Source organism: Ambystoma mexicanum, chromosome 12, assembly GCF_040938575.1.
Source record: "Ambystoma mexicanum isolate Mex_15411 chromosome 12, UKY_AmexF1_1, whole genome shotgun sequence".
Taxonomy (NCBI): Eukaryota; Metazoa; Chordata; class Amphibia; order Caudata; family Ambystomatidae; genus Ambystoma; species Ambystoma mexicanum.
Genome location: NC_090936.1, coordinates 475,690,547 through 475,703,951, shown reverse-complemented (window position 1 = coordinate 475,703,951; position 13,405 = coordinate 475,690,547). Strand labels below are relative to the sequence as shown.

General features: G+C 44.5%; 1 protein-coding gene across 1 annotated transcript in view; it reads left to right on the top strand.

Moving 5' to 3' along the window:
* The first annotated feature begins 9,023 nt into the window (after positions 1-9,023).
* The window catches only part of LOC138513681 (uncharacterized), a 352,424-nt gene continuing 348,042 nt past the window's right edge, over positions 9,024-13,405 (top strand). Inside the window, exon 1 of the mRNA XM_069628746.1 lies at positions 9,024-9,240. Coding sequence (XP_069484847.1) covers positions 9,076-9,240 — 165 coding nt within the window. The 5' untranslated portion in view covers positions 9,024-9,075. The remainder of the gene's footprint in view (positions 9,241-13,405) is intronic.

Sequence of the window (13,405 nt, the reverse complement as noted above, 5' to 3'; positions counted from 1 at the left end):
TAAGCGATGCCAAGTCATTAGTTCCAGCCCAGTCCGTCCGTCTTCCATCATGTGGGTGCTGCAGAGATCATCTTCTTCTCACCGACAAAGGTCAAAGAACAAATTAACTACACTCCAAACACAATGCTCTTCGCTCATCCGCACCAACTCCCTCAGGGTCAGCCGCTTCTCCAAGCAACGAGTTGGGGGGATATCTCTCTCCACAGCAGGGGCCTCCCACTGCAACAGCCTTCCTGCCTCCCTGAATCTTGAGGAGAACCATCTCCGGTTCCAGAAGCACCTCAAAACCTTCCTCTTTGCTTCTGCTTTCTCTCCCCCTCTCCCCTGCTAAATCACTGAAACTGCACTGAATCTGCAACTGGGCTACTCTCCAATCTCGGTCCTTGACCCAGCCACTTGACCCAGCCACTCTCCCCTGCACTGCCTCCCTGGCAACCCCTGAACTTCGGGACTGTCTCTGTATCCCGACAGCCGCCCTTCCCAGCACTTGTCTGCACTTATCTTGCACTTGCCACGAGCTGGCCCTTATTATTTATCTTGTATTTTACTAACCCTGTACTGCACTGTCCCCTCTCCCTTCCCCCTTGCACTTTCCCCTTCCCCTCTACCCATGCACTTGCGCAATCTGAATGACACCTGGCCTAGTAGGATTGTTGTCTGTCTCCCCTTGTTCCCCCCTCCCTGCCTCGTCGCGCCTTGAAACACTGTATAGGCGCGTTACAAATGCCATATCATATCATATCATATCATGCTACTTCATCATTAAACTGTGCACCTGGCAGGCTTTAAGACTGGTATAAAGGAGGTTCTGGTGCACTATGACCTCCACACACACATTTCACGCACTCCCTTTCACGCCACTCTGCTCCAAGGTCTCCACCTTCGTTTTGAACCATAATTTATCCCTCCCAGCACCTCGTAATACAAATCATATGATTGTAGCTCACAGACGTGCAATGTCAGTTCTCTTTGAACATTCAATACTTGTTACTTTTAGGGTTGATGGTCGAAGGTCACCTTGTGCCATGGAATTCATGGATCTTGAGGCTTAGTCAGTCATATTGCCTATAACTCCTGATCGCCTGGGGGTGGGCTGGATCAGGCTTTGACCAGTGTGAGATAACATGCGCACCAGGCGCAGGTCTATGATCGCGGCCTTGTAGGGAACATTCTTTTCGGGTAGAAAAACATCATTGCAACACTGTTAGAACAATGAAAGAGCTTTATGGTGGTTGGTGGTATGGGTTGACCTCATGGGAGCTCGGGCATGGCTGGAAGTTTCCCTCATCTCGCAATTAGGGCCTAGTACATGAAATGCTGCATTCCCCACCCAGGCCTCGTCTCCTAACTATGATTACTAACATCTACACAAAATGGCAGTCTTGCTCGTGCCCTGCGCTATACTATGTGGTTTGATTATAGTGGGGTGGGGGTCCTACCACCATCCCCCCCTTACCCCTGGCCCATCATAGTGCTTTGAATGCAGCTTGCCTTACTCTAAAGCACTTAGGAGGGTAGGACGGGGTCACCCCCTTCCCAACAGTAGTCTGTCTTGAAATGTGTGTTCGTTAAGAGATGTTGACTATCCCGAGAAGGGCAGTTATGGTGGGACCGCTATCCCAAATTGGGCAAAAATCACTCTGAGTCATAGAGACAGTTCAAGGGTTTTTATTGTTTTCCTTTGTGGGGCCTATGGCGGTCCCCCTCTTGTCTATTTTTGAACCTTCCGCTGACTCAGGCATCTGTAACCCCTGGGTTGTGCTAGCGAATGTTGGCTCCTACTGTCTAGAAGCTTATCTTATACTACAGATGTTATGCTAAAATGGTTGTTGTCTAATCTCTCTAAGGGACTTCCTAACTACCTTACTCTATCCAGTGGTTAGTGTTTTCTCAATAGAAATTGTGAAGGTACCTTGCACTTACTCTGTTGAATTCACAACGGTTTGTTCACACCCATATTTACCTCTTTCTTTCTACTGTTACTACCACACCCCTCTTCTTTACTCCTCCTACCATTCATCTGTCCATCCAATGTTTCCCTCATCCTATGTCTTGTCTGTATCTATGGACACTGTCACCATGAAAAAGACCGCCAGGTTGCGACATTTCCCTAAAAATGCACCCTTCAGACAATCAAACACTTTCCCCAAATATTCTAGGATTGGAGGTAATTATATATAATTATACCCCTCCTAGAATATTTGGGAAAAGAATTTTAGGTGTAAAAGTAGGCAAATACTCCAAAAAATAAAAAAAACAGGGAGTAACATTACTCCCACCAAAAAATAGGAAGCAGACACGTGTTTGATGTGCATGAATAACTAGGTGACATGAAATAATTATTACAAAAACATTCCCGTTAAAATATGTTTACTTGCTTATGAAATACTCAGACTGGGAAATGGACTTTCATTTTTACTCTCTAAAACATCATTTTGCACCTAATTTTAAAATATAGGCAGTAAAATACTACCACTTCTAATTCTTATCTGGAGCACTGTTGCCACTACTCCTCTTTGACTCGGCTCTCGTCTGCAGCTTTCTAGCATTACTGTCCCCATGTTATAATATTGGCAGTGCTGATTTCTCTTCTGTTGGTTGGGGCTGAGTCGTGACCTCCAGTGTAGGGTTTCTAAAAATAATAGCCAGGAACTTGCTAGTATCTCTTTTACGAGGTAAAGCTGGAGATGAGGGTCTGCAAGCAAACATGCTGGCACTATGGGAGGCAACAGGAGCTGGGGACCTCTCTACTGCCACCATCCCCCTCAGGCAGGACCGGCTCTGGATCCCTCCCTGGTAGTCCTACCGCCCACAGCTGAGAGGGGTTACCATCACCTCTGGACAAGGCCAAATTACTGGCCTTACCACACCACTCGGCTGTTTGAGAATGTGTGCCTGGATAATGTCATCCTAGTAGGCAGTGGGGTTTAGGGAAATTCATGTTTTAGAAAGGTCCTCTGGTGATAGGAGGGAGAGGTGAGTCCAGGGTTGTATGGATCGCATTGGGATTAGTGTAGGTCTGATGTCTGAGATGACTCAATGTGTATCGTGATGGCATTGATTTTGTTGATTAAGTCATTGATAGCCTCACAATTTTCTCATGACTGGGTCTGGTGTGTGGTTGGAGCATTGCTTGACCGCTACCAAGAGGGCTTTGCTCCTATTGGGGGCTGTTGCAGTGGTTTTGGTCTAATAGGTAACCAGTTACGAGGGTTTGGTGATTAGACTATAAGGCCTTGATGGTTAGGAGGCCTTCTGATTTGTTTGTGCTGCGCCACTGTTTCTTTAATTGCACGTTTGTTACTGTGGAATTCTTCGGTATACCAGCGTAGCTGTTGGATAACTAATTTCAGGTTTGGTAAAAGTATTCCAAAAGGGAGGCAGCCTTCTCCAAGATGGGGTGGTTAGAGAATTTCTCTTCCACAGTGTGTACAAGGAAGGTTTTGAATGATCGTTATGCAAGCATAAGACATTTATCCTGGCCCTAATGGGCTGATATGTGCGTTGGGGACGAGGGGATCACCGTGTGATCCAGCCAGTCCTGGATGATGGGATCAGCACAGTTTAGGAGGGAGGTGGAGGAGAGGATTTGATCTACTGTATTCCCATTAATGTGAGTGGGGGAGAGCACATGTTAAGGTAGGCTTATCGATTCAGCTATGATGAGAGGGCTTCACTCTTGGTTGGGTGGGTCCCGGTCAGATTGGTGCCTCCAGGAAAGACGTTATGTTCGTGCAAGTTTGAGGCTGTCAAGATTAAGTCTGTGATCTTGTCTCGGATGGTACCACACCTGTGAGAAGGTGGTTTAGTCTTTATGCGAGATGAGGCATTTGTACGTAATGGTTTCCATTGTGTTAAGGGCGGTCTGCTTTGAACCAAACATGTCCTGTCATTTTTGCATATGAGTGCAACTTCCCTGTTTTCTCTGATTGACCTATTGAATGCTATAACCGAGTGGTACGAGGACATTGAAGTATAGGAAGAGGTTGGAGTCAGTCAGGTTTTGGTGGTGAAAATTGCGGCGAGTTTGTGGTAGGGGATGAGATCTGAGATTTTGGGTGCATGTGCGGCGGCTGATTGGGCATTGGTCAGCATGATGGTGCGTGTGCTTAGAGTGTGTGCAGGCTTTGAAGTGAGAAAAGATATTTTGAGGAAGTTATCTGGGTTGGGTAACCGTTGGGGGCACTAGTGTTTTAATTGGTGGTTCCTGGAGAGTGTAGGGATGAGCCTGGGTATAAGGAGACATATGGTGATGACCTTCTGGGAAAAGGAAGAAGGTGTCTGTGCCCTGGCAAAAACAGGCAACTTCCTTGTCTTTGTATTTCCATTACTGAGTGGGCGTTGCCGAGAAGGCCGGAGCACTGGTGGCAGTAGGCTATGAGGCAGGAGGTTGCATATACTTTACCTTGCTCCTGGTGCTACTGCTGGCGGTGATGATAAGTGCCCACAGACCCCCGGAACAGCATTGATAAAGCCTGAGGTGAGTGTGGCTGAGCAAGCTGTGATAAACCTCATAGCGCTGCTATTTGCATTGTGTCCGGGCGCTTTGGCATATCTGAAAGAAATTGAGGCTTAGTGGGGAGGGAGAGGAAAATGCATGATTATAGAGGCATTTTTGTCTATATGGGAGCCTTGCATGCCTGTTGTGCTAGGATACATTGGCCTGGACCTTGGCATGTGACTTTATTGTAGAGGTATAGCGTTCTGGTGTTTGATGTCTTTTGGGACAGTTCTTCAATTCCCTTGCGCAAGAGGCTTAGTTGGTAGGGGCGTAGTGTGTTTGAGCGGCTAGGTTGAGAATGTTTAGTGCTGGCAGGTTAGTGGAGGGCCCAAGGGGAAACATAGATCATCCATCTGGTGCGGCCATTGTGACATCTCAGCAGAGGTGCTGTTCATGTGAGATACTTCTGACAAGGTTGCATAGTCCCTTGAATGGACTGGTATCAATGGCAGTCGACAGTGTGCAGTGGCTGGTCCCGAATGAGAGTGGGGTAACACGGTAAGAAGTGTAAGACCGAGGGAACTTGTAGCTTAGGCTACCAAATAGACAATGGGTGAACATCATTTTTGAAGGTAGTTCAGAGAGGGCAGAGTTCCGTTGTGGTCTCTAGGAACATGCGACAAGGAAGATGCTAAACAAAAGTGAATAAATAAAAAAAAAAATTAAGTATTACGGTACAGACCTCAAAATGTGCACTCACCACTAGCTATTGGCTAGTGATGATTGACTTGGTGAATAAGAAATGTTAAGCTGCATGTATGCAGTGTCCGAAACTGAGGGGAGCTGGGAGCTATTTAGCTTCTGCTTATCATCTAGAAGAGTATGGTTAGGTTGACATCAACAGCTACCAGGCACTACTGTTGGGTCCTCAGGCTAACTGATGCCGAACAAACATACCAATGTGAATATAACTCTGTGCATTTTAGACAATCTATAAATAAACATTAGGACACAACTATACACCATTTAAAGCATATGAGGTCTGTGATGAATCCAGGTTGTTCCTCTCCCCAAGGGGGGTCGTGGGGTGACTCCCTTTGGGACTAGGGAGGCGAACCTGCTAAGCTTAACACCCAATAGGGGTTCAGGCAAGCAGGATCCCACAGCGGGTGACCCCGTAGAGGACAGGAAATCCCCAGACAGGGATATGAGTTATCCTCCCTTGTATCAAGAGCACAATATCTTTGTTGGCTATGTGCAATTACAAAAGACAACTGTGTGAAGGCAGCTCTAGAAGTTGCTATTGTGGTTTCGGACTCTTTCATGCTGCCATCTGTGTATAAAACTTGGGGAAAAATGGATTGCCCAATCGCTTTTTAACATAAAGGTTGTGTGAGACTGACACATGAAAGAGAGTAAAGTCTGCAGAGTAGCACACAGGAGGAGATGTCCCTCTGCGAGGCGGAGCCGGAAAGCGGCACCACGCACACTGCATGGAGAAGCCATAGAGCTCGCAGAGTGCTGCTGTTTCCCACATGGCCGGGAGCCAGGGAGTCTCAGGGCCACCAAACGCTGAAGAATCCAGACTGCACAGGAAGTGGTCAACCAGTACCTGCTGGAACCGACGCCAAAGAACCAAGTCAGATGAACCAAAGTGGAAGACCGGAGGGAAGCCGAAGCTGCCGTTTCACACCAGTTGAGGAGACCAATTCCCCCCAAGGAACACCGCCACAACGAACAAGGTAGGCAATGGTGCCCAGGAGAGGTCCGTGCCAAACCCTAAGGCGGGGTGAGAGAAGAAAGACTCCAAGCCAGGGTGTGAGGGGCAATACCCCAAGGTGGCATGGGAGAAAAAAGCTCCCAAGGCGGGGAGACAGAAACAGTACCTGAACCCGGGGTGAGAGGAGCAATACCTCAAAGTTGGGGAGAGACATTATACCCCAAAGCAGGGTAATTTACAAGATATCCCAAGGCAGAGTGTTTAAGCAATACCCCCAGAGGTGGATGGGAGAAACAAGACCCTAAGGGGGGATAAAGAAACAATACCCAAAGGTGGGGTGAGAGGAGCAGTACCCTGAGGCGGGGTGAGAGACAAGGTACCTCAAGGCAGGGTGAGATACAAGAGATCCCAGGGCGGGGTGTGAGAAGCAAAACTCCAAGGTGGGGTGAGCGACAAGAGATCCCAAGGTGTGGTGTGAGAAGCAAGAACTGAAGGCGGGTGTGAGAAGCAACAGCCCATGACTGGACGAGAAAAACAAGACCCCCAAAGCAGGGAAAAAGAAACACTATCCGAAGGCGGGCTGAGAGCAGCAATAACCCAAGACGAGAGGCACAAACCCCCAAAGCAGGGTAAGAGAAACCATATTCTGGTGCTTAGTAACTACTGTCCTACTGCAAGAGCTACAGACTATTATACAAGGAGATGAGGAAGAATAAAGAGATATTGTGCAATCCTGAACTTTGGACTTTACAATTGGGCAAGTAGTCTGGAAGAAACCAGAGAGACATTTGGGTGGGGCCATAAGCCAAACACCACTTCATAGGTTGAGACCAAACTCCGGACCAGACCTTTCTTGGTTGAGTTTGTATTAATCCTTTTTGTTAGTGGTAAGGGACAAAACTCAGGGCAAGATTAGGATCTGGGCAGAGGATCGTTTATGTTAGTAAGACATCCTGACAAGCACCCTTTATTGATTTCTTTGTAGACTACGGTCAAAGCTCCTTAGAGGTAGAGATAGGTGAGGGCTTAACTCTCTTCTTTTTATTAATAAAAGACTATTTGAAAAATGACCTCTGATTTATCAGAGGTCATACATAATGGACAAAAGTATATGTTTGCATGTTATGTGGAAGTTGGATTTGGAGAACATTATGTATTGGCTCCTTGTTCCCCAGTGGTAGCTTCTGGTCACTGGTTAATGCTGGATACCCAAGAGCAGCTATTACCTTCTGCTTATCCAATCTTAATTTCGATCCCTGTGTATGTGGTAAGTGAGGAGCCATTTGGCGGAGAGCTGTGCAGAGTAAACAATATTTTTAACAGGTGTTACTTACAGATGATTGACTGGAAAACCACCCAGCCACCCTCCTTGAAAGCTTATGAGCACACACACTTGCATGATTTCATTATCTTATGCTATGTTGGCAGTGGGTGGCCATTTGCATTTATTTTATTTCCAGTGTTTTTACACTCCATTAATTGCTTTGTTTAGCGATCTCCTATCTGTTTTTGACTCCTGGTAACCAACAATTAATTATAAAAATAAACACTATATAAACAATCACACACCGAATGTTGGTGTACTCGTATTTTTTGCAGGATCCTGTAATTTGGGTTTACTTATATTTACATTTTTAGACATGTATTGGTAATGTTGAATTTTCTTTCTCCATAGAACAAACTTTATGGAAAGGAAAACCTCTGAAAATGCGGGCATGTCCCAGATTGCAATTAGATCTCTGATTCAACACAAAGAAATAAAAGATTAATCACTGCAGATCAAGCACCTATCTGTGTTGCACATAGCGTCCAATGTACCTGTTTGAGAGATTAAAAAAGAGAGAAAGAGGGATCGTGAGAGGCAGAGGGGAAGAGAGACGGTAAGAAAAAGATTGAGGGGGAGGGAGAGGCAGAAAGTGTATGACAATTACAAAGTAAGAAAGAAATCTCGGGTGGCTGCAGAGGTAAGTGACTGGTGTGTGGGAGGAGAGCAGGTTGTTTTGCCTTGTTAGGCCTGTTCTTGCTTTGCTGTGACTTCTAATGCTTTCTTATATCTTTCATGCCTTGTCAGGCCTTTATTATGCTTTGAAAGTCCATATTTGAACTTGCTATATATGGCTTTATTGTATGTGCCCCTCACTAAGCTGTGCGCCATTGTATTTTTTACCTCATAATATGCTGCTCCAGGCGTCCTACTTTGAGTTTGCCTGCTGAGATTTGGTCCCATTTGTCCGATGTCATTTTTCTTCTCTGTGTCTCTTTGTAATTCTGTCCCACTCTGGTTTTGCTCCGGATGTCCCACTGTAATTTTGCCCCTCTGGGGTTTTGTTCATATGCGTCCAACTGTAATTTGGCCAAGCAGTGATTTTGTATATATTTGTCCCACCTTAATATTGCCCCAAACTGCCTGATTGCATTAGTGCTCTTGTGATTCCCTGTGGAGAATTTCCCCTGGAGCGATTTCACTCTACTGTTGATTTAGGGGAAGATTGATATAGCACTAATTGTGTCTGATTGAAGGGGAGGTAACATCTAAATACATTTTAATGTAATTTGGATTTCAGTAGTACTTTACCAGTGTCTACAAGATGGAACTTGAGAACCTGAGAAGAGACGTGTTTTTTTTTGCCTCCCAAAGACAATGAGATCTCTCTCTATACTTACCGTCAATGGCAGAGCGTTATGTCCGATCTCAGGCCAGAAAGAGACCAACAGGGAACCCTTTCTTTGTGAACAATCATACCATCCCTGCATTTTCACAGCACTGCACCCAAGTGTCCATCAGAGAGCATGACACAGTCAGCATCACAATGGCCTCCTCGACCTCTGTCATCAGAGAGAGAGAGCAATGGAGAGACAGGTTAGGGTTGGGAGAAAGAAAGAAAAACAAGAAGATTCAAGGGAGAGGAAGCGAATGAGGGTGGGGCTGACACCTGCATCATCTGTGATGTCCAACCCAGAGGAAGAAATGCAGACCTGCCTCCCCATCAGTGGGTCCTGTGAAGATTTAGCAGAAGTCATAATCCTGTTTATGGCAGCCGCTATTGGCCTTGTTGTGCTGGTCAACATAGGCATGCTGGTAAGAACCCTGGGCTGCTTGCTTCTGTCTTGAACTGAGGTCTTTCAGGGGTGGCAACATACTAAATGTAGGCAGACAGTGGCAAACTACAGAAAATCATAGGTGAGCATTTTTTCACAAGTATGACAATAGAATGTGTAATATCGCACTTGGTCACCTGAGTGAGCCAAGAGCTATTTCGTCAGCGTGTTGTTGCCCACAATCAGCACATACAGGTACGCTATTTCATTGTGTGTTTCGATGCTGTTTCAAGGCCAAACAGCTGGGGAATACATCTGCAATACAAATTTGTGTTCACTACTACAGGCATTAGGATTGGCAGTTGTCGCCACTCTTATCATTGGTGATAAGAAGATAAAAACAACAAGCAACTCCCAAAGAGTCTAGTGATTTGCAATAAAAGCAAGAAAAGGTTGACCTATTTGATTATCAAGAAAGTATATGTTGTAATTGAGATATTGGCCTTAGAAGGCAGGGTAATAACTACCATACTTTGTTTATGTTGTCTGTCATTTTGTGAATCACTCCCCATCAGGCATCAGAATAGTCCCGTTGGTTTATATCATCTTATTTACAATTTCGAAGCAGAATCGTTTGTACAGTCTGCTATTGTGGGCATGCTCGAGTAAGGGCTGGGCATGCTTGAGTAAGGGCTACTCCAGTTCTTGATGTCGCATATTCGGAACCTGGTCCCTTATGGAATGTACAATGCTGTGCATTGCTCACTGAGGTCTCGCACTGTAGGTGCTCCTTGAAGATGAGGGATGTGTGCAATTTAATTTCTTTGTGGGTCCATAATGTTACTTATGATGAAGGTGAGAGATTGAGAACTTTGCCAACATACCAGAAATTTGACAAATGGCTTATTAATAGTATAAAATGCAGCACGACATTAGAGAAGCAGAGGTTTAATCTCACAGATGTTTTGGAATAGATTGATTACTGGACAGGAAACTGCTCTGACAATCAATGTTGTGAGAGTTCTCCAAGAGACTGAGTTTATTCCAGCAAAATACTGCTAATAATGATATTTACTAACAAATAATGACCTATAACCGATTTTACCTTCATAGTACTGCTTTTTTCTTTTTTTTTTTAGGTCTTTTTTTTCTTCTTCTTTTCTATTTTCATTTACTCTTCCTCTTTTTAACATGAAAAAAAGAAATGTAATTATGAAAAATCAAATTTGGTTATAACGCAAATTAAAAAAAAAGAAGCAGATATTTAGAACCCTAACGTGAAGTGATGTTCAGATTTCAAGGTGAGTAACAGTACACAAGTGCCAGAAACGAATCATTTGTAGTTATCATGTCCCAAGTGAAAGAACAAGAAATATTGAACATTGATATTCCGGTGAAAGGAAAGTACTCTACCAGAGCAATAATTATTGAGATCAATAATGTTTAAAGGTTACAATCTTCAAAAAACGGTCAATTTGAATGATAATTTGGCCTTGGCCTTGTAAAGAAATTCTTATACACTTGTTGTTTCCTGTGCACCCTTGTCACTACTATGTTGGTTGACACAATAGCTGCCTACTTAACACTGACTTGCACTGCAAATCTATGTGCAACGTGGACATTCCTTGAATTACACAAGTTTAATACACTGAAGGAGGCATTTTCTGTCAGTAACCCAAGGTGTTGGAATAGTCTCTCCACTTCCTTGGCGAACTTCTGTGAAAATTCAGAAAATAACTAAATTCGTTCTCTTTTAATATCATCTCACAAAGTAACTATCTTCTGATGTTTCCTGACAAAATGCTTCTGCTTGAGTTAATTTTATGCATTGTTTCTTGGTAATGTTTTGTTTTGACATATCATGTTGTTTAATATTAAATGCAAGGTTGTGCAAATGACAAAAGTGCGATCTGCAAATGCCATGTGACATAACACTGCAAGGTTCAAGTGCGAGATCCTCCCTCTATGAAAGAGCAAAGCAAATTACAATAAAGTTAATTAAACTGAAAATAAAGTACAGATTCTGCGGTACAACATGACGGACGTATCTTTGCTTTCCAAAATACTTTCTCTCAGACCTTCCTTTTCCTTTAAAAGGCATCACTATTTAATCCATACTTAATAAGATTGGAGTTTTCTGATTGTTTATGTTGTGATGACTGCAGAGGTCCCCCCATCATTTCTCTGCATTCTGGAGAACGCCAAAAGATGCCGTGACTGGGTCTTTTGCTTTCATTGAGCTTCTCAGATTGGTCTCCGCCATTATTGTCTCCTCTGCACAGCTGCAGCTGGCATGTGTTGGGAGTGGAATTTGCAAGGCCTTCTATTGGAAAATACAGAGGCCCCTGTGCCAGATGGCTAGGGAATTGCACTTGTGAATTTATTTTATTTTGAGGTTTTCAAAGTCCTGCCTTATTATATTCTTTTGATGATGCAGGCCAATAAAACCGTCTCAGGATGTGATCCTGAATTTGTGCAATGCCCTGATGTCCACCTGTTAAATGGGAATGGTCAAGTTGAGGGCTCCTCTCCTTAAGGGCGGTGGAATTAGCAACTGATAAAGGGGATGCCTCACTCTCTTAATTTTGCTCTCAGCTCTGGATGACGACTAACATCTTAACAATTCCCAATAGTCTTCCTCTTTGACCTGTGACATAGGCACAGTGGAGCACACACACAATTCGAAACAAGTCTAACTTATGAACTCTGCTTTTAATCACACCACTAGGATAAAAGGGGTAATAATGTCCCAATGTTCAAAACCAATAAATGTGTCTCTCACACTGGGTATGATAATGTCTCACCTCCCAGCAGTGTTACAGATTTTCCAGGGATTCCAGAACGCTGGAAGTCTTTAAAAATGAAGTCTCTGGAGCAGTCCCCAGAGCCAAAGGCCCTGACATCACCCTCCAAACTATTATGGGTGTACCAAGGGCTTCTGAACACTTTGTGATGTTTGTTGACATCGGGTGTACTCTTGGTGAGCCTCTTTGTCTCCTAATTCAGCAGAGGTGTAGCTTCACTGTGAGCGGGAATTGGAGTCAGCAGTCTATATCCTCACATCCGCTAACCGCATCTGTGCGTTTGCCACCTGACACATATTGGTTTGCTTGATTGACTGTTCTCTGTCTTCCTTTACGTGAGCTTGTATATTGTCCCACCTTTTTAACTTGAGTGGGCCTGACCTGACCCTCTGGAACCATCTAACTCTTTTTAGCTGTCAAACAGTGGTCTGGGAGACCCTCAACCGAGAACGAACACAGAAAAATAATCTGTTTTTTTGGGAAGGTGCCCACTCGGAAGGGCCTGGAACCATGTTTTAGCTCACTGTACCTTTCACAGAGGAGAAATATCTATTTGCATATCAGTCTTTGGGCCTCATCACGAGTCTGCGGTATCCCAGCAGTAATACCACCGGGATATCGCCAGCGCAAATAGCATTACTGTACCTTGGTCCGGTGCTATTAGCGCCTGATAACAAGTAGGGGTACAGCGGTAAGGTCCCATTCCCCATTGGACCCAATGGGGTGGTGGGGGTGCTATTACCGCCAGCTAAAAACAGGCAGAAAGCAGGATTTTTACCTCCAGCATTCACTCCAAGTCTACAAATATAGCAGCATACATTAATAGGCATAGCCCCAGATTCTCTTTCTTCAGGAGCCACACACAGTAAACGGAATTAACCTAGGCTTTGCCAGAGCATGGGGCCTGAATAGATACTACACAAATGACTCCACGCATTCTAGAGATGTACTTACGGTAATACATAAAGCCCTTCAGTTCCGGCTGCTACACCCGCATATAGACCCAGCAGGCTGATATATGATACTACATGGGCTCTTGATAAATACTAAAATACATTTGGTGAACACATATGGCCCTAACTTAGATGACCTGCTGGACAAATATCCAATGACTCTGATTGTGTGGGGTGATCTGAATACAATATTAGATCAACACCTTGATAGGACTGGATCAGCGTCCAGACCACCAACCAAAGCTGCCAGTTGTATCACCCGTTTCATAGCGATGTTGGGACTGTGTGATGCCTGGAGACTGTTACACCCCCAGACAAGGGTTTATACGTACTACTCTACAGTCACAATATGTCATCCAGAATTTATTTTTTTGATCTCACGATATCTGATGGGGGAACGTAAACATAACTGATATCTTACCACGTACGTATCCGGACCATTTGCCCA